Source organism: Panicum virgatum, chromosome 9N (assembly GCF_016808335.1).
Source record: "Panicum virgatum strain AP13 chromosome 9N, P.virgatum_v5, whole genome shotgun sequence".
Classification (NCBI taxonomy): domain Eukaryota; kingdom Viridiplantae; phylum Streptophyta; class Magnoliopsida; order Poales; family Poaceae; genus Panicum; species Panicum virgatum.
Window position 1 is genome coordinate 63,256,965 of NC_053153.1, and position 18,662 is coordinate 63,275,626.

Here is an 18,662-nt window from a genome sequence, read left to right on the forward strand (position 1 = left end):
GTAAAAGGAACAACGAAAACATTATTCAGACCTTAGGCAAAAACACTTCCACACTTCCCAAAACCTAGTTTTTTTTTCATGAAACAATCAAAACAACCTACTAAAACTAAAGGAATCAAGAAAGAAAAAGACAAAAAACGCCCATGAAGCGTCCCCTCATAAGAGAAGACTTAAATGTGATACAATTATCAGTCCCAGGAGGCTGATAACACATTTATTACATCAGATGGTACATCACCGTATAACTCTACGCGGAAGTGGGCAGTGAAGCGCCACTATCGCGAGAACAATCACTACAACCCACACGAGAATGTGAAGCATGAAGAAGTCATCAGAGTCTTGCTGTAACACCTGACTCGCGGACAGTCCGCTCGAGGCTGGCGGACAGTCCGCGAGGCATCGCCAGATATTTATCTGGACGGATGTGGGACCCGCTGGTCAGATCTCTCTTCCTCCTCATTTCGTCCAGAACCGAGCGACGCTAGACCGCTCGCCTCGACGTCGCCCTCTCCCCTCGATCTCCCTTCTCCGGCCATCCTAACTCGATTCCTTGCATGAGTACCTTCCCTAGCCCCTCCTCCAGTTTCCCAAACCTCCAGACTGGCTCCTCACGGCCAGAATCCTTCCCACCACCGCCAGACGCCATTGGAGGTGTTGGAGCTCAGTTCCACCGCCGATCCGCCTCTCCGGTCGCCCTCCACTCGAACCGACCGCGGGAATGGACTCGTGGTGAGTTTCTTATGCTTCACAGCCTTTTTCCCCTTCCATGGCGTGTCGCCGGCGCTGGAGCACGGCCTCCGCCGTCGTCACCGCCCTTGCTGCCGCCTAGTGCGAAGGTCAGAAATTAGTTATCGCGGACGGTCCGCCTGGGAGGAGCGGACGGTCCGCCGGTCAGGTTAGTTTTTGTCCAGAGACGATGTTGCCTCTGGTTGTTTTTGCAAGGTTGACTGCGGACAGTCCGCTGTAGGGGAGCGGACGGTCCGCCGTTGAGGCTTGAATTTGTTCCAGAGACGATGTCGTCTCTGGGGGTTCGCAGGGGTGAACTGCGGACGGTCCGCCACTTGGGCGCGGACAGTCCGCAGTAGAGTCTAGGAAATTGTCCAGAGACGTTTTCGTCTCTGGTGGGTTGAGTACTTGAACTGCGGACGGTCCGCCAGGGGTGGCCGGACAGTCCGCAGGTAAAAGGGGAAAAAGTTCCAGAGACGTTGTTGCCTCTGCTGGGTTGGTAGGATAGTGCGGCGGACAGTCCGCCACTCGGGCGCGGACAGTCCGCAGGGTATTTTAGTTAAAGTAAACTAGTTACATTCTTGGGCTGCACTCATTTAATTCATATGCATACGTGTAGCATCCGCATCTGAGGGAGCCGTCTTTGAGGTGATCGCGGCACCACAAGAGCAAACGACGCAAGCCCAAGAGGAGAGGTGTGAGCACCCGGCCCAAGGCCCGTCTGGCCCCAGTGTTGAGCAGCAGGCGCAAGGCAAGCCCCGGTGCACATCCTAGTATTTTAAATTATGACACCTATGTATGTTTCTACTACTGGTGCATTAAGTTCAGAAATTGTTTGGAACCCTAGTTGCATGATCCATAGGATTCCCTGAGTTATACTAGCATGTATAGGACGATAGAAGTGCTAAGCTTAAGGTTACCGGTAGAAGACGAGTGGTCTCCTACACTCGCGAGATGTAGGATGTTAGGAGCCGAGTAATTTCCGGTTACTCGCGAGATACGTTATTATCTTTTTATAATTCAGTATGTGAGATTGGTTTCGAAATGAACATGGAAATGTGAGACCGGGCGGGGATGATGGATAGGTATGGCAGCAGGACAGGGTTCCTGGGTGTCTTAGCCCCGTCTGTGTCGATTAAGGACCGGTGGATGTGGCAGTGCTGATCGGGGATTGAACTGTACTAACCGCATGCCGGGAGTAGGAGGTAGTCGAAACCGGTAAGCCGAGTACTGCCTTGCTTCGAAAGTACAGGAACCCGCACCCAACTCCTGGGGCGAGTCGAGTAGTCGCGGAGAATTGGGATGCATGTGTTTACTTTTGGTGGTCTCACGTTGAGCTCGGCTGACCATATGTCGTTGGGCTGGTTCCTGTAGTTCGAGGCGGGGAGGGGAATGGTTGGTATGTATAGTCCGACGGGGCAAATACGTGCCGTGTTGGTTAGGTCCACCTTGCAAGGTTAAATCGGATCGATTCGCCGTGTCTCGCGGTTATGAGGGCCTTGGTCTCTTTGTCACACCGTAGCAAAAAGTTGTAGAGTGTGAGTTAGGTATGTTTATATAAAATATTGAGCTCATTGAATTATTTTGCTTGCGTTACCTTGATTTCTATAGTAGGTCTTGCAAATGTTAGATAAGAGTTAATTTATATAGAACCTGAGGCTAAAATAATGAAAGTAAGGAACTACTTTAGTTGCCTGTTTTCTGCAAAAGAACCACCAGCCAAAAGCCTTGTATGTCTAGCTATGTGGGCTAAGTTATACCCACTGGTCGGGTAAGCCTTGCTGAGTATTAGAATACTCAGGGTTTGTTGCCAACATTATTTCAGGACACGCAGACATAGACTTCTGCCCCTGCTGCGCCAAGTTCATCCGCCGGGATGCGAAGGGATGGGTGGTCGTGGAGCCGGACGTTTAGTTAGGGATCTCTCTAGTGCTCACTTTTGGTAGCTGTAGGCCCCGTTCCTCTAGACGAACCAGGATTCCAGTATTGAAAAGTTTGTGAATTATGTATTTATTCAAACTTGGTTTGTAAAACTTAAGGTCAAGTTCTATGTATATTTGTTGTATATTCAAATGTGTGTCGTGCTTGTACCATCTGCGCCCACCTTCGCGTGGGACTATCGGTGATGTTTCGATCGGGACGTGGGTTGCGAAAGGATCGCCAAATTAGGCCGTTAAGCTAATGAGCCTGATGTGTTCAAGTGACGGCCATTACGCTTAATTAGAGTTTTAATTTGGCGGTTCCGTCACAGCTGGTATCAGAGCCGAAACTCACCGAGGATGGTACAGGCGTGACTAAATTTCGAGTTTTTCTAAAAATATAAAAATGGGTTTTGTGCGTAGGGCGAGCATGCATCTCATTTTTGTAAGGTTTTTGGGGTTTTTCCGTGGGAATTGGTGGGGGTGTGAGTCTACGATCCTAAGGACCTTTGTAGATGACGTACGGATCGAGAGGGTTGGTAGGGGGGCGTGAAAGGTTGCGAGAGTATCGTCGGCCGGACCGGACCCGCGGACGGTCCGCCGGACCTTGAGAAAAATTTACCAGAGCCGGGTGGAACTGAATCTGGTTGACAGTGCGCACGGCGGACGGTCCGCAGACTCTCCGCGGACAGTCCGGTCAACTAGGATTTTGGGAAGCGGACGGTCTGCCCATGTACTGCGGACGGTCCGCCGTACTAATTTCGGCTGGACCAGGGCAGCTCGGTCAGACCAATTGGTGGCGCCGATCGATCGCCTGGCCCCGCCTGCTAGTATCCTTCAGAATTGTTTTGAAGCCCTACATTCTGCATTGTGCCATGACTTGCAAGGATTAGTTGCTATCGGTTTTGTCTTGATTTACCATGGATGATGGAACTAACCTCGTCATGGTTGAATGCAGAATGGGAGAACCACCGAACCCTCCTGAGTTGGCCCAGGCCATTGCGGCCATGCTCACTGGGCGCGATGAGCAGACGGCACTCCTCCGTGAGCTCGTGGCGCAGGGCAGAGCGCCGCATCCTGGACATTACCACCAGCCGCCTGCTCCTAGATATCCAGAGTTTCTGGCTACTCAACCACCGCTCTTCCATAAAGCGGATGAACCGCTGGAGGCAGACAGCTGGCTTCGGACTATCGAGTCCAAATTCACCCTGCACCAGTACAATGATGGGGACAAGGCAGGATTTGCCGCTCAGCAGCTTAGGGGCCCAGCACGCACATGGTGGGATAATCATGTGACAATGTTCCCCGCGGACACTCGTTTCACTTGGGAACAGTTCAAGGAAGCCTTCAGAGCGCATCATATTCCTGCAGGGGTTATTCGCAGGAAGCTCACCGAGTTCTTGGCCCTGAAGCAGGGCAATAACAGTGTACTACAGTACTCCCAAGCATTCAACACTCTCTCACAGTATGCTGGGTACCATGTGGACACTGACGAGAAGAAGCAGGCCTGTTTCAGGCAGGGGCTCAGTACCAAGCTCCAGGATCGCTTGGCGATGGTCAGGTTCGACAGTTTCAGTGAGCTAGTCAACGGGGCTATCATACAGGAGGACGCCCACCTAGCTCACAAGGCAGAAAAGAAGAGAAAGGCGCCGGCAGCGGGATCCTCAAGCAGTGCCCCTCAGAGGTTTCGCTTGGTGCAGTCGGGCCCACAGCGAGCCCCCTTTCAGCACCAGCCACAGCAGCAGTGGGGATACAGGCCCCCTCAGTACACTCAGCCACAGGGGATGGTCAGCCCTCCTGCTCCTCAGCAGAATGAGCAGAAGGTCTGGGTGCAGCAGCCGGGGGTGCGCCCCAATCTGTTTCCGTGCTACAACTGCGGGCAGCCGGGTCACTTTGCACGGAATTGCCCAATGCCACCCAAGCAAGGCCAGCAGTCGAGCCAGCAGGGTCAGAAGCAGCAAGTGGCCCACTTCAAGCCGGGGCAAGTGCACTACACCACCCTCGAGGGTATTCCTGAGGGAGCTCCATTGATGGCGGGTACGTTCTCAGTAAATGAACAACCCGTTACAGTATTATTTGATTCAGGGGCGTCTCATACCTTTATTAGCAAGGGGTGTATTGTTAGACTGGGATTAAAAATTGAAAGCATGCCCAAGCCATACCACATTCATTCGCCTGGGGGAAAGTTAATCACCAATCAGTTTGTTAAGCAAGTACCCCTATAGTTGCAAGGAAAAATTTTCCCTATGGCCCTGATAATGTTACCAACCCAAAGGATAGATATTATATTGGGTATGAACTGGATGGAGGGTCAGGGAGTTACTCTGGACACGACCTCACAATCCGTGCACATCAACTCCTCTATTCATGGTAGTATGACTTTGAATTTGAGGGATCCAGCGTCTTTGACTCATGCGGTGCACCACGCTGAGGGCAAGAAGCTAGAGGACATACCAGTGGTGTGTGAATATCCGGACGTCTTTCCGGATGATTTGCCTGGAATGCCACCGGACCGTGATGTGGAATTTGCCATTGAATTGCAACCGGGTACGGCACCGATATCTAGGAGACCTTACCGGATGCCACCCAATGAGCTAGCAGAGCTAAAGAAGCAATTGCAGGAATTGCTTGATAAGGGCTACATCCGTCCTAGCAAGTCACCCTGGGGCTGTCCTGCACTCTTTGTGAAAAAGAAGGATGAAAGCCTCAGGTTGTGTGTGGACTACAGACTTCTGAATGCTGTCACAATCAAGAATAAATATCCCCTTCCCCGGATTGATATTCTGTTTGATCAGCTATTCGGGGCCAAAGTATTTTCCAAGATTGATCTCCGCTCTGGCTATTATCAGATAAAGATTAGAGCTGAGGATATTCCCAAGACAGCTTTTTCCACCAGATACGGACTTTTTGAATATCTGGTCATGTCTTTCGGGTTAACCAATGCCCCTGCTCATTTCATGTACCTCATGAACTCGGTATTCATGCCCGAGCTAGATAAGTTTGTCGTTGTTTTCATCGACGACATTCTTATATTTTCCAAGAATGAAGAAGAGCATGCAGAGCATCTCCGCATTGTGCTTCAGCGCCTGCGGGAGCACAAGCTGTATGCCAAATTTAGCTAATGCGATTTTTGGCTCAAGGAAGTCCAGTTCTTGGGCCACATCATCTCGGACAAAGGGATTTCTGTTGATCCTAGCAAGATTCAGGATGTCCTGGATTGGCAGGCTCCTACCTCTGTTCCTGAGATTCGAAGTTTTCTTGGGCTAGCAGGATATTATCGCCGGTTTGTACCGGAGTTCTCAAAAATTGCTAGGCCCATGACCGAATTACTCAAGAAAGGAGTGAGATTTAGTTGGGGTAACAATTGTGAGCAGGCTTTCCAGACCTTGAGAAGACTTCTGACGTCTGCTCCTGTCCTGGCTCAGCCAGATATCACTCGACCATTTGATGTTTATTGTGATGCATCAGGTACGGGCCTTGGCTGCGTCCTTATGCAAGATCAGCGGGTGATAGCTTATGCTTCCAGAGCACTTAGGCGACACGAAGAGAATTATGCCACTCATGATTTGGAATTGGCAGCAGTGGTGCATGCGCTGAAGATTTGGCGTCATTATCTTCTGGGTAATCCTGTGCATATATACTCCGACCACAAGAGTCTAAAGTATATTTTTACTCAGAATAAGCTAAACTTGCGCCAGAGACGGTGGTTGGAATTGATTAAGGATTATGATCTAGAAATCCACTATCACCCGGGCAAAGCTAATGTGGTAGCAGATGCGTTGAGCAGAAGGGCAAGTTGCAACTGTATCTCAGTAACCCCTATGCATGCAACTCTATGCCAAGAGATGGAGAAGTTAAATTTGGCTATAGTACCTGAGGGTACACTTACTCATATTACCCTCACTCCAACACTGCGGGATCACATTATTGCCGCTCAAAGAGATAATATTGGCATGGAAAGGATTAGGCAGAGGCTCATGGAAGGTGACCCTCGTGTGGCATGTTTTCAGTTAGATGGCGAGGGTGTGTTATGGTTTAAGAACCGGCTGGTGGTACCTAAGGATTTAGAACTCCGGAAACAAATTCTTGATGAGGCTCACCTCTCTAGGTATTCTATCCATCCTGGCAGCAACAAGATGTATCAGGATCTGAAACAGCGGTTTTGGTGGACAAGGATGAAGCGGGAAATCGCAAGTTATGTGTCAGAATGTGACACCTGTCGGAGGGTTAAGGCTAGCCACTTGAGATCAGCCGGCCCCTTGCAGCCATTGAGTATTCCATCCTGGAAGTGGGAAGACATTAGTATGGATTTCATCGTCGGTCTACCCAAAACTTCCAAGGGGTATGACTCGATATGGGTTATTGTAGATCGTCTCACCAAGTCGGCCCATTTTCTACCGGTAAAGACCACACATGCGGCGAAGCAATACGCTCAGCTATATATAGATCGCATTGTGAGTCTTCATGGAATTCCAAAAACAATCATTTCAGACCGGGGTGCTCAGTTCATTGCCCGGTTTTGGGAGCACTTTCATGCCGCCCTCGGCACTCGGCTCCTCCGCAGCTCGGCTTATCATCCCCAGACTGACGGTCAGACAGAGAGAATAAACCAAATATTAGAGGACATGCTTAGAGCTTGCGTGCTCACCTACAGTCAGAAATGGGATGAGTGCTTGCCATTGGCCGAGTTTGCTTATAACAACAGTTATCAAGAAAGCATCAAGATGGCTCCATTTGCGGCCTTATATGGACGGAAATGCAGAACGCCTTTGAATTGGTCAGAAGCGGGGGAGAGAACTTTCTTTGGGCCCGATATGGTGAATGAAGCAGAAGAGCAGGTTCGGGTCATTCAGGAAAATTTGAAGATTGCCCAATCCCGACAAAAGAGTTATGCGGACAAGAAGCGTCAATCCACCCTGTTTCTAGTGGGGGATCATGTCTATCTGCGGGTATCTCCAATGAAAGGGGTTCAACGGTTCGGGGTGAAAGGAAAGCTCGCACCTCGTTATGTTGGGCCTTTTCTTATTGTTGAGCAATGTGGGCCAGTGGCATACCGTTTGGAGCTTCCTGCCCACTTATCCGCGGTTCATAATATATTCCACGTATCTCAGCTCAGGAAATGTCTCCGTGTTCCAGAGAAGGTGCTTGACATTGAGAAACTACAAGTGGAACCCGATCTTGTCTATCCCGAATACCCAATCAAAATCGTTGATCACAAAACCAGGGTCACTCGGAATCAAACCAGTGTTTTCTATAAAGTGCAATGGAGCAATCACTCCGAGCGGGAAGCTACTTGGGAGACGGAGGAATTTGTTCAGGCTAAATGTCCGGAATTGCTACAAGTCTATCAAAGTACACACCAATTTATAACTCTCCCTTTAGCTATTCCTTAAATCTCGGGGCGAGATTTCTTTTAGGGGGTAGGATTGTAACACCTGACTCGCGGACAGTCCGCTCGAGGCTGGCGGACAGTCCGCGAGGCATCGCCAGATATTTATCTGGACGGATGTGGGACCCGCTGGTCAGATCTCTCTTCCTCCTCATTTCGTCCAGAACCGAGCGACGCTAGACCGCTCGCCTCGACGTCGCCCTCTCCCCTCGATCTCCCTTCTCCGGCCATCCTAACTCGATTCCTTGCATGAGTACCTTCCCTAGCCCCTCCTCCAGTTTCCCAAACCTCCAGACTGGCTCCTCACGGCCAGAATCCTTCCCACCACCGCCAGACGCCATTGGAGGTGTTGGAGCTCAGTTCCACCGCCGATCCGCCTCTCCGGTCGCCCTCCACTCGAACCAACCGCGGGAATGGACTCGTGGTGAGTTTCTTATGCTTCACAGCCTTTTTCCCCTTCCATGGCGTGTCGCCGGCGCTGGAGCACGGCCTCCGCCGTCGTCACCGCCCTTGCTACCGCCTAGTGCGAAGGTCAGAAATTAGTTATCGCGGACGGTCCACCTGGGAGGAGCGGACGGTCCGCCGGTCAGGTTAGTTTTTGTCCAGAGACGATGTTGCCTCTGGTTGTTTTTGCAAGGTTGACTGCGGACAGTCCGCTGTAGGGGAGCGGACGGTCCGCCGTTGAGGCTTGAATTTGTTCCAGAGACGATGTCGTCTCTGGGGGTTCGCAGGGGTGAACTGCGGACGGTCCGCCACTTGGGCGCGGACAGTCCGCAGTAGAGTCTAGGAAATTGTCCAGAGACGTTTTCGTCTCTGGTGGGTTGAGTACTTGAACTGCGGACGGTCCGCCAGGGGTGGCCGGACAGTCCGCAGGTAAAAGGGGAAAAAGTTCCAGAGACGTTGTTGCCTCTGCTGGGTTGGTAGGATAGTGCGGCGGACAGTCCGCCACTCGGGCGCGGACAGTCCGCAGGGTATTTTAATTAAAGTAAACTAGTTACATTCTTGGGCTGCACTCATTTAATTCATATGCATACGTGTAGCATCCGCATCTGAGGGAGCCGTCTTTGAGGTGATCGCGGCACCACAAGAGCAAACGACGCAAGCCCAAGAGGAGAGGTGTGAGCACCCGGCCCAAGGCCCGTCTGACCCCAGTGTTGAGCAGCAGGCGCAAGGCAAGCCCCGGTGCACATCCTAGTATTTTAAATTATGACACCTATGTATGTTTCTACTACTGGTGCATTAAGTTCAGAAATTGTTTGGAACCCTAGTTGCATGATCCATAGGATTCCCTGAGTTATACTAGCATGTATAGGACGATAGAAGTGCTAAGCTTAAGGTTACCGGTAGAAGACGAGTGGTCTCCTGCACTCGCGAGATGTAGGATGTTAGGAGCCGAGTAATTTCCGGTTACTCGCGATATACGTTATTATCTTTTTATAATTCAGTATGTGAGATTGGTTTCGAAATGAACATGGAAATGTGAGACCGGGCGGGGATGATGGATAGGTATGGCAGCAGGACAGGGTTCCTGGGTGTCTTAGCCCCGTCTGTGTCGATTAAGGTCCGGTGGATGTGGCAGTGCTGATCGGGGATTGAACTGTACTAACCGCATGCCGGGAGTAGGAGGTAGTCGAAACCGGTAAGCCGAGTACTGCCTTGCTTCGAAAGTACAGGAACCCGCACCCAACTCCTGGGGCGAGTCGAGTAGTCGCGGAGAATTGGGATGCATGTGTTTACTTTTGGTGGTCTCACGTTGAGCTCGGCTGACCATATGTCGTTGGGCTGGTTCCTGTAGTTCGAGGCGGGGAGGGGAATGGTTGGTATGTATAGTCCGACGGGGCAAATACGTGCCGTGTTGGTTAGGTCCACCTTGCAAGGTTAAATCGGATCGATTCGCCGTGTCTCGCGGTTATGAGGGCCTTGGTCTCTTTGTCACACCGTAGCAAAAAGTTGTAGAGTGTGAGTTAGGTATGTTTATATAAAATATTGAGCTCATTGAATTATTTTGCTTGCGTTACCTTGATTTCTATAGTAGGTCTTGCAAATGTTAGATAAGAGTTAATTTATATAGAACCTGAGGCTAAAATAATGAAAGTAAGGAACTACTTTAGTTGCCTGTTTTCTGCAAAAGAACCACCAGCCAAAAGCCTTGCATGTCTAGCTATGTGGGCTAAGTTATACCCACTGGTCGGGTAAGCCTTGCTGAGTATTAGAATACTCAGGGTTTGTTGCCAACATTATTTTAGGACACGCAGACATAGACTTCTGCCCCTGCTGCGCCAAGTTCATCCGCCGGGATGCGGAGGGATGGGTGGTCGTGGAGCCGGACGTTTAGTTAGGGATCTCTCTAGTGCTCACTTTTGGTAGCTGTAGGCCCCGTTCCTCTAGACGAACCAGGATTCCAGTATTGAAAAGTTTGTGAATTATGTATTTATTCAAACTTGGTTTGTAAAACTTAAGGTCAAGTTCTATGTATATTTGTTGTATATTCAAATGTGTGTCGTGCTTGTACCATCTGCGCCCACCTTCGCGTGGGACTATCGGTGATGTTTCGATCGGGACGTGGGTTGCGAAAGGATCGCCAAATTAAGCCGTTAAGCTAATGAGCCTGATGTGTTCAAGTGACGGCCATTACGCTTAATTAGAGTTTTAATTTGGCGGTTCCGTCACACTTGCGCCATACGAAACTTCCTGCGGGTGACCCTATGCACAGGCAAGGTTAGGTGCAGGACGGAACCCCTACTCAACGTCCTCGGGAGCAAAGTCTGGATCTTCCTCTGTAAAAATTAGAAAAGGGGTGAGTACAAACGTACTCATCAAGTCCAACCACACCCACGGAGGGGGTATAAGCAGAATATAATGCACAGGGTAAATCAAAGATAAGGCTAGAGTTTAATTTGCGGAAAGCTAATTTTTATGCATAGGTTCATTTGAAAGGAAAGGATTTTCAAAGCAATTTTCTCGTACCGAGTAACACGTAGGGTTGATCCACACAGGATCCAAGTTTTAAATTGCTACTAGACTCCTCATCCGCTGTAGCACACGGCACAGCTGCCGGACACTTTCCAAAACAACTCACACCAGCCCATCCATTTCCAGAAGAAACACTAGTTGTGTGACCAAACTATAACTCGCCCAGTACCATGGGCACGGCTATTCGAATAGGTTTTAACTCTGCAGAGGTGTGCAACTTTACCCACAAGCGGGGTACCACAGCACGATCACCTTAGTGTCGGTGCAGATCCCAACAAAGCCATTACCCATCTTAGCTAGACCTGACTAGCCACCACGGGATCCACCAAGGGGCCATTGACCTATCTCCGAGGTACCGGGGTATAAGTCACACAGAGCTTATCCCTTCTCCTTAGTCACCCGTTGCTCTCAGCTCTCCTGATGGCTATCAGATTAACTAGTGGGGTTTATGCTAAGCCATTGCCACATACAACGGTCGAGTGGTTTGCATGATAGTAGAGTTAGGCAAGATGATACATCAACTCGGTCCTTAATTGTGACAAGATGGATATCTCCCAACCCTGCTCAACCACACAGGTACGAGCACACCTTTTGGCAATTCACACAGAAGTGCCATCCATCTCGTCCTTCTTTTGGTTCCCAAAAATTCCACATTTTCCCTTTCCACACACTCACACATTTTCCTTTTAGAAAATAAGTTGTACCGTGTTTAAGGTCCTAAGCGTTCTAGCAGCGATTAACGTCCAAATAGAACAGATCACATTTAGACATTAATTTAGGTGGTCAAGGAATGATTATAACAAATCAAAGGGTGGCTATCCAACCATGTTTTCAGCAGTCAAAACATATGCAGTTTTATAAAACAGGCCAGTAGGTTGTGTCTATAAAACTATGACAAAACATGCATCAAAAGATGTGATTGAACTTGCCATTCTCAAAGCCTTTCGGGAAGTTCTGATCGAGGTACTGTCCTTCGGGTTCGGGGTCACGGAACTGGTCCTCGCACACTTGCTCGCGGTACTGCTCATCGACGGGTTCTCCCTCGTTCACACCGTGATCTACGACGCTGTTGACGCTCCTTAGTGCCCCAATTTGTATACCGCAAGCGCACGGATCATGTAGCTTTTCCCTTAGAGTATTTCTCCAAGGTTTATCAATCCACGGAACCAAATATACAAGAAACAATCTACTAACATAGAGAATCTTTTGTGTTGAGATGGTGTAAAACGAATCTAATCTACTAAAAGCGACAAACACCGAAGGTAGCAAGAGAAAGTTAGAGATAACCAATCTAGATCACCTAGATCATGCACATGTTGTAGTTCAAAACTAGATGTAGTGAAGCAAGATAGATGTGAATCTAAATGAAAAGCATCTTTAAACCAAAATCTCCAATCCAATCCTTCGATAACCCATCTTACTAAAGCAACGCCCTGTCACGACGCCCCCTTTTGGACTAAGCTACCCCGAAGCATGATAAACAAGTCGAACCCCCTTTGGTAGTTCCGCCATGAACCTCTACCCACCATGACTACAAGATCATGCTAATGGATCTATCTCGATAATAGATCTAGGATGAAGCAAACCCAAAGAAAAGAACAAAATCGAAAGAGAGAACATGGTCGCTAAAGATTCGGAATCACAAGTAACTTCACCATGAATGATTGTACATCACAAGATCACAACCGGGGCCCTACCTTGATCTTGATGATCCTAGCTCCAGAACTCCGACGTGGTCTTCCTTGCAAGGTTTCCACGTCGGCTAGGGAAGCCCCTAGACAACTAGCACGACCCTCGGCTCTCCGAAAGGTGTTTCTCTATCTTCTCTGCTCCTTGGCGTCGTCTCCCGAATGACTTGATGCATGAGCCTCGGGGAGGGGGCTTTAAATAGCCCCAAGAAACCCTAGGTCCAAGGGGAGGCCGAGGCGCCCTGGAAAGGCCCTAGGCCGGCCGGCTTAATGGGCCCAGGCTGGCCGGCCTGGCCCATTCCTTCGCCGCCTCGCATTCTCCTTTCTCCCCAAGTCTTCTGGAGTCTTCTGGAGCTTATCCCTTTCACGATTGCACCCTATTGGACGTCGTTATCTTCGAGATATCTTCGAGGGAAAGGATAGGACGGAGAATCCTTCCTTAAATCTCTATTTGTTTTGCTTAGCCCCGAAGTATCTTGATCTCATCTTGTGGGCTTTGTCCTTTGGGCTTCATTGGAGGGTGGATGTGTATGAACGGGCTTCTAGTCATCATGGCCTTTGGTCCTTTGTTTGTGCTTTGGCCTTCGTCTTTCTTCGTGTTACCGCGTGATCATGGGCCTTGTCATTTCAAGCTCTAAAATCGGCCAAAAACCTGCAAAAACGAAGTACCTCCAAAATATATGTGCAAATATGAAAACAACCAATAATTGGGCCGAGGTTATGATGGTCAGTGATTTTGATATTAAATTCATGCTATTATCAAAGTTAACAGGGGATAAAATGGGTACTTAAGGAGTGCCAACAGACGCACACAAACAAGCACACAATAAAGAAAAAGAAATAAAGATTTTATCGTTGAGCTCAAAACGGAAACAATTAAGATATAGAGATAGGAGTAATATTTTTGGGCGGTTTTCTAATGGCACGGCAGAAATTATGTTAGGAATGGCATGGTAAAGTTTCAGGTCATTCGGAGAATGTTTGGCGCATGAAATGGTAGGTTAAAGGAGTGGTTAGGGCCAAACCGGGGTTCAGGGGCCTCTTTGTAAATATTCTCGGGAGTGGAAGGACTTGAATAGAATTTTGGAAAATATTTGGGCTACTCTGGAAAGAGGCAGGGGTATATTTATAAATATGTTTATATGGTGGAAGGGCTGGTTTTGGAAAAAAGAATAACAACAGGGGTTTCTTTTGGAAATAAACATAGAGAGGAGGGGCTCTTAACTAAAAAGGAAAAAGTGCAGGGGGTCTGGGCAAATTTGCCCTTCTTCCACCTCCCCCCGCCGAGAAACAGGGGAGGGTCGAGGGGGCGCCGGCGGCGGCCTTGCCAGCGGCCTCGGGGCACGACGGCGCTCGGGAAGAGGGGGAAAAGGGAGAGGAGAGTGAGAGGGTTCGATTCCCCTACTTGCTTCGGCCGGAGACGGCCTGCGGAGGCGTGACCACGGTGGCGGGCGGCGGCGGGCGGTGGCGGCCGTGGTGGCGGCGCTGCAAGGTTCGGCGGCGGCCGGGGCTAGGGGGAAAAGGGAGAGGGAAGCGAGGAGGTTCTTTTCCCCTCCTTACCTCGGGCAGTGGCGGCGCGAGAAGGCGGCTTCGCGGTGGCCGGCGGAGGCGGGCGGAGCTATGTGTGGCGGCGTCGCTGGGAGCTTGGGGAGGGGTTGTGCGGTGGTGGAGGTGGTTGTGGAGCTCGGAGGCGAGGTGGAGGGCTCTTTTATAGGCGCTGAAGGCGGTGGAGCGGGCGGGGCGCGGTGGTGGTCGGCCGGCGAGCTTCGCGGGGCACCTTTAATGGTGTGGGGGCGGCTTGGCTGCTTGCCGGCGGCGCGGAGCGGCGTGAGCGCCGAGGGCGTCAGTGTGCAGGGCGAACGGTGGCGCGTAGTGGTGGAAGCGGCGTCCAGGGAGGTGGCTCCGTGTCGCTGTGCCCGGCGTCGAGCTGAGTAGTGCGAGTACGGCGGCACAGGGGCGGTGGCAAATGGCTGGCGCTGTGCCGGGCGGCGCGGCGAGCCTCGGGGGCGCGTGTAACGCGTGCTGCGCACAGGGCGCGCGCGCGGCACATGGGTAGGCGACGGGACGAGTCGGCAGCGGCGGGCGGCGCGGCCGCGTGGTGTGCGTGGGCAGGGGCGCGCGTCAAGGCGGCAAGGGGGTACGGCTTGCGCAGCGGGGATGGGGCAAGCGAGCAGGAGGCGGCCGTGCAAGTGGGGGCGGCAGTGGCCGGGCCGGGCGCCGGTGTCGAGCGCGCTCGGCGCCGTGCTGCGTGGGCGGGAGGGCGCGGCAGAGGAGAGGGAGGAAGAAAGGAAAACGAGGGAAAAAGGAAAAAAGAAAGAGAGAGAGAGCGCGCGGCGGCGAAATTCGCGGCGGCGACTGAGGGGTCGGTCGGCGGATCGGACGGCGACGCACGCGGAACGAGGAGAAAAAGGGAGATGGAATGGTGATTGAATTCGGGGGTCGGGACAGAGATTCGATGGGAAAGGTTTCGGGGGATTTGGGGAGCTCAGCGACGAACCAAAATTTTGAAATAATTTTAAAATTTATTTTTAGCAAGCAATTTATTCGGGTGAATTTTTTGGATGTCACGGCCCACTAACTAATAAGGGCCCAGCAGCACCAGATCCTAATAAATTCTACGTTCTAGAATGTTGAAAGCTACAATCATTGCTCCGACCGGGACTTCATTTGATCGAATCTGGCCATCGTATGATTTGTGCTGTCAGACAACCAGATAGCAATGCTTTCTCTTATATTAAATTAACACCAACCACCAGCCATCAGCTAGCCCAACAGTATTTTTCTCTTAGACATCAGCTACACCCAGTTGAACAAAACCAAATTAATCTCAGTTTACTGCCAACAACAGTATCCGATGCCAAGCATGATGGACTTGGTACTCTGTTCATGATGGACTTGGTACTCTGTTGGCTCCTCGGATGACGGCAAGATGAGCTAGCACAGGCTGAGAAGTTCCACTTGGGGTGACGAGGCGCCACTCCGGGTACAGCTCTTCGCTGGCTGCTGGTCCGGGAACGGATCCCAAAGCCTGCCGTTCATCACGTGGTCACATCTGCAACCGAGGGATTACCGCTTTCACGTTCCCCACGGGGTCGTCTGGATAGCTGGTCAGGGAAGACGACGGAAGAGGATCAACAACCGTTTGGGCGTATCAACAAACACTGAGTACATTTTATATACTTCATCGTCTCCATCAGCATCCATCCAGTCCCAAAAAATTCCAAGGTAAGCAAGTGGAGATTCTCTCCCCTCCCGTTGACCAGCGTGTACTTCTAACTTCCTCCGTCTGGTAATAAGTACACTTGTAGAGCTCAAAATTTGTTATAGATCTATAACAAATTTTAGTCGATCAACAAACAGTACGTTTTATAGCTCAACATCGCCATTAATCAGCATCAGCAGGAGTGTGGAGGAGCGGCAGCCGGAGCTCCGGAATGGCGGATAGAGCAGCTGGGTCTCTCCCGGTGGCTAACGTGCAGGTGCTCGCGGAGGCTTGCAACGGCGGGGTCGATGAGCAGCAGCAGCAGGTGCCCGAGAGGTACCTTAGCAAGGATCCCAGCTCTGAGGAGGTCGTCGCCGGCGACGACAGTGCTTGCGCGATTCCGGTCATCGACCTCCGCAAGCTGCAGGACCCGCATTCGTCAGAGGAGTGCGCCAAGCTGGCGTCTGCCTGTCTGAACTGGGGCTTCTTCCAGGTGGGTGCATCGTCCATTTGCTTTGTCAGATCAGCGTATACACTATCATGCATTCATGTGACCAAACCATGGAACGAATACATTGTACGTGCAGCTAATCAACCATGGACTCCCAGAGGAAGTGACTGGAAACCTGATGAATGACGTGGCCGAGTTCTTCAAGCAGCCGCTCCAAGACAAGAAGGAATGCTCCCAGCAAGCCGGCAGCCTCGAAGGCTATGGCCAGGCCTTCGTCGTGTCTGACGACCAGAAGCTGGACTGGGCAGACATGCTCTACCTCCAGGTCCATCCAACTGAAACCAGGGACCTGCGGTTCTGGCCTACTCGCCCTGCATCCTTCGGGTGATCTTCTTCCAACCAACCTTGTCAAAAATGAGTTCTATAAGTTACTCCTCCACGGTCGAGTTCAAATTTTTTGCATCCACTGTACATTTATGTCTTGCTGATCTCATTTTTCAAATCTGGATGAAATTTATCAGGCATTCCGTAGACGTGTATTCCTCGGAGGCCAGGCAGCTAGCGTATCACCTGCTGGAGTTCATGGCCAGGGGCGCCGGCGCCGAGCCAGCATCGCAGCGAGCCATGTTCGAAGGGCAGATCCAGAGCATGAGAGTGAACTACTACCCGCCGTGCCGGCAGCAGGCTGACCGGGTGCTGGGCCTGACGGCGCACACCGACGCGTGTGGCCTGACGCTGCTTCGGCAAAAGAACCACGACGTGCAGGGACTGCAGGTCAAGAAGGACGGCAAGTGGTTCGCCGTGAAGGCTCTCGAAGGCGCCTTCATCGTCAACGTCGGCGACGTCCTTGAGGTAGGTGATGTTTACGTGGACTCGTGAGAAGATTTGTTCGTACAATTAAGATCACTAGCCTACCAACCCCTGCTTAAGTACGAACTATTTAAAATTAATATATAAATAATATTTATGGATAGTAATTATAATTATTTATCTCACGCCCTCTTTCATCTATCAAATATTCTAACACATACCTAAAATTCAAATTTATCATTATCTAGTTGCAATTAATTTTATTGTGCATCACACCTACATGTGTGTTTCATATATGAACAATTTGTTTGTGAATTGGTATTCTTATCTCTTTCATCCTACATGAATATATGACGATACATATCGTGGATAGATTTATATAAATAATAACATAAATAATTATATTACTGATAGAAAAAGTAATTTAGAACTTATTTTGGTGCACTTGAATATTTTGTTATAATTATATAATTTAGATTCAGATTTAGGGGTTACTTTAACTTTTAATAATGATATAATTAAATAATTTATATGAAAATTTACGAGACTATTTGTATTATCTTAATAATGGAATAAGTAGGTAATATACACAAAGATTAGGGTAATTTATTCTATTTTTATAATAGCAAATGTGGGTAATTTACTAGAAAAGATAACATATCCGATGACTATTATACTTTCAACTGTCAGATTCTTGGCGGGATGTTTCTGATTTTTGTGAAATTTCTAATTTTTTTATTTTTGAAGGGTTTACATAGGATCTTAGGTGGCTTCACGTGATGATTTTAGAAGCCGCCAATTAGTAAGATGACAGGAGTTCTTGGCTATATTAGTTGTCAGAGATAGTCTAGTCTAGGCCTATATTTCTGTTGTCTCTTGCGCTGAATTGCTGATGTTATCCTTCATTTCGCCGCAGATCATGAGCAATGGGAAATTCAAAAGTGTTGAGCACAGGGCCGTGATACACCCAACCAATGAGCGAATTTCTGTGGCACTGTTCCACAATCCTTGCCAGGATATGGTGGTTGGTCCTCTGCCAGAGTTCATGAAAGGCGATAAAGTGTGTTACAGATCAACCAATTACCAGGATTTCTTGAAGCAATACTTCACATCAAAACTTGATGGGAGGATGCACGTAGAGAGATTGAAGTTGGAGCAGTAGCTACCACTTCTACCGTACATCGTGAAGGATGGCAGTTAAAAAAAAATTCTATCTTGTCCACGAATATGAGTACCAGAAAATAATTCTATCTTCGACTATACAACATGAGTAGTGTTTATTCTCAAGCTTTATGTATGTATGCATCTATGCTGCATTCCCCCAGAAAATAAATATGAGTATTTGGATATATTCTCAATCGATCATGGCCCCTCATTTTTTTTAGAATGGAAAAAACATTCCATTAAACGTGAGCTCCAGGTTTGTCACCGGAGACCAACGGAATTACAAATTCTGGTACATGGTCCATGAATATTTTTGAGGCATCCGCGACCAAGCTAGCAC

General features: G+C 49.6%; 1 protein-coding gene across 1 annotated transcript; it reads left to right on the forward strand.

Moving 5' to 3' along the window:
• Positions 1 to 15,796: 15,796 nt before the first annotated feature.
• Positions 15,797 to 18,507, forward strand: LOC120687733 (2-oxoglutarate-dependent dioxygenase 11-like). Its single transcript, XM_039969768.1, has 4 exons — positions 15,797 to 16,390; positions 16,485 to 16,732; positions 16,870 to 17,200; positions 18,075 to 18,507. Exons 1-4 carry the CDS (start codon positions 16,130 to 16,132, stop codon positions 18,318 to 18,320), a joined length of 1,086 nt encoding a protein of 361 aa, XP_039825702.1. The 5' UTR covers positions 15,797 to 16,129; the 3' UTR covers positions 18,321 to 18,507.
• Positions 18,508 to 18,662: the final 155 nt, after the last annotated feature.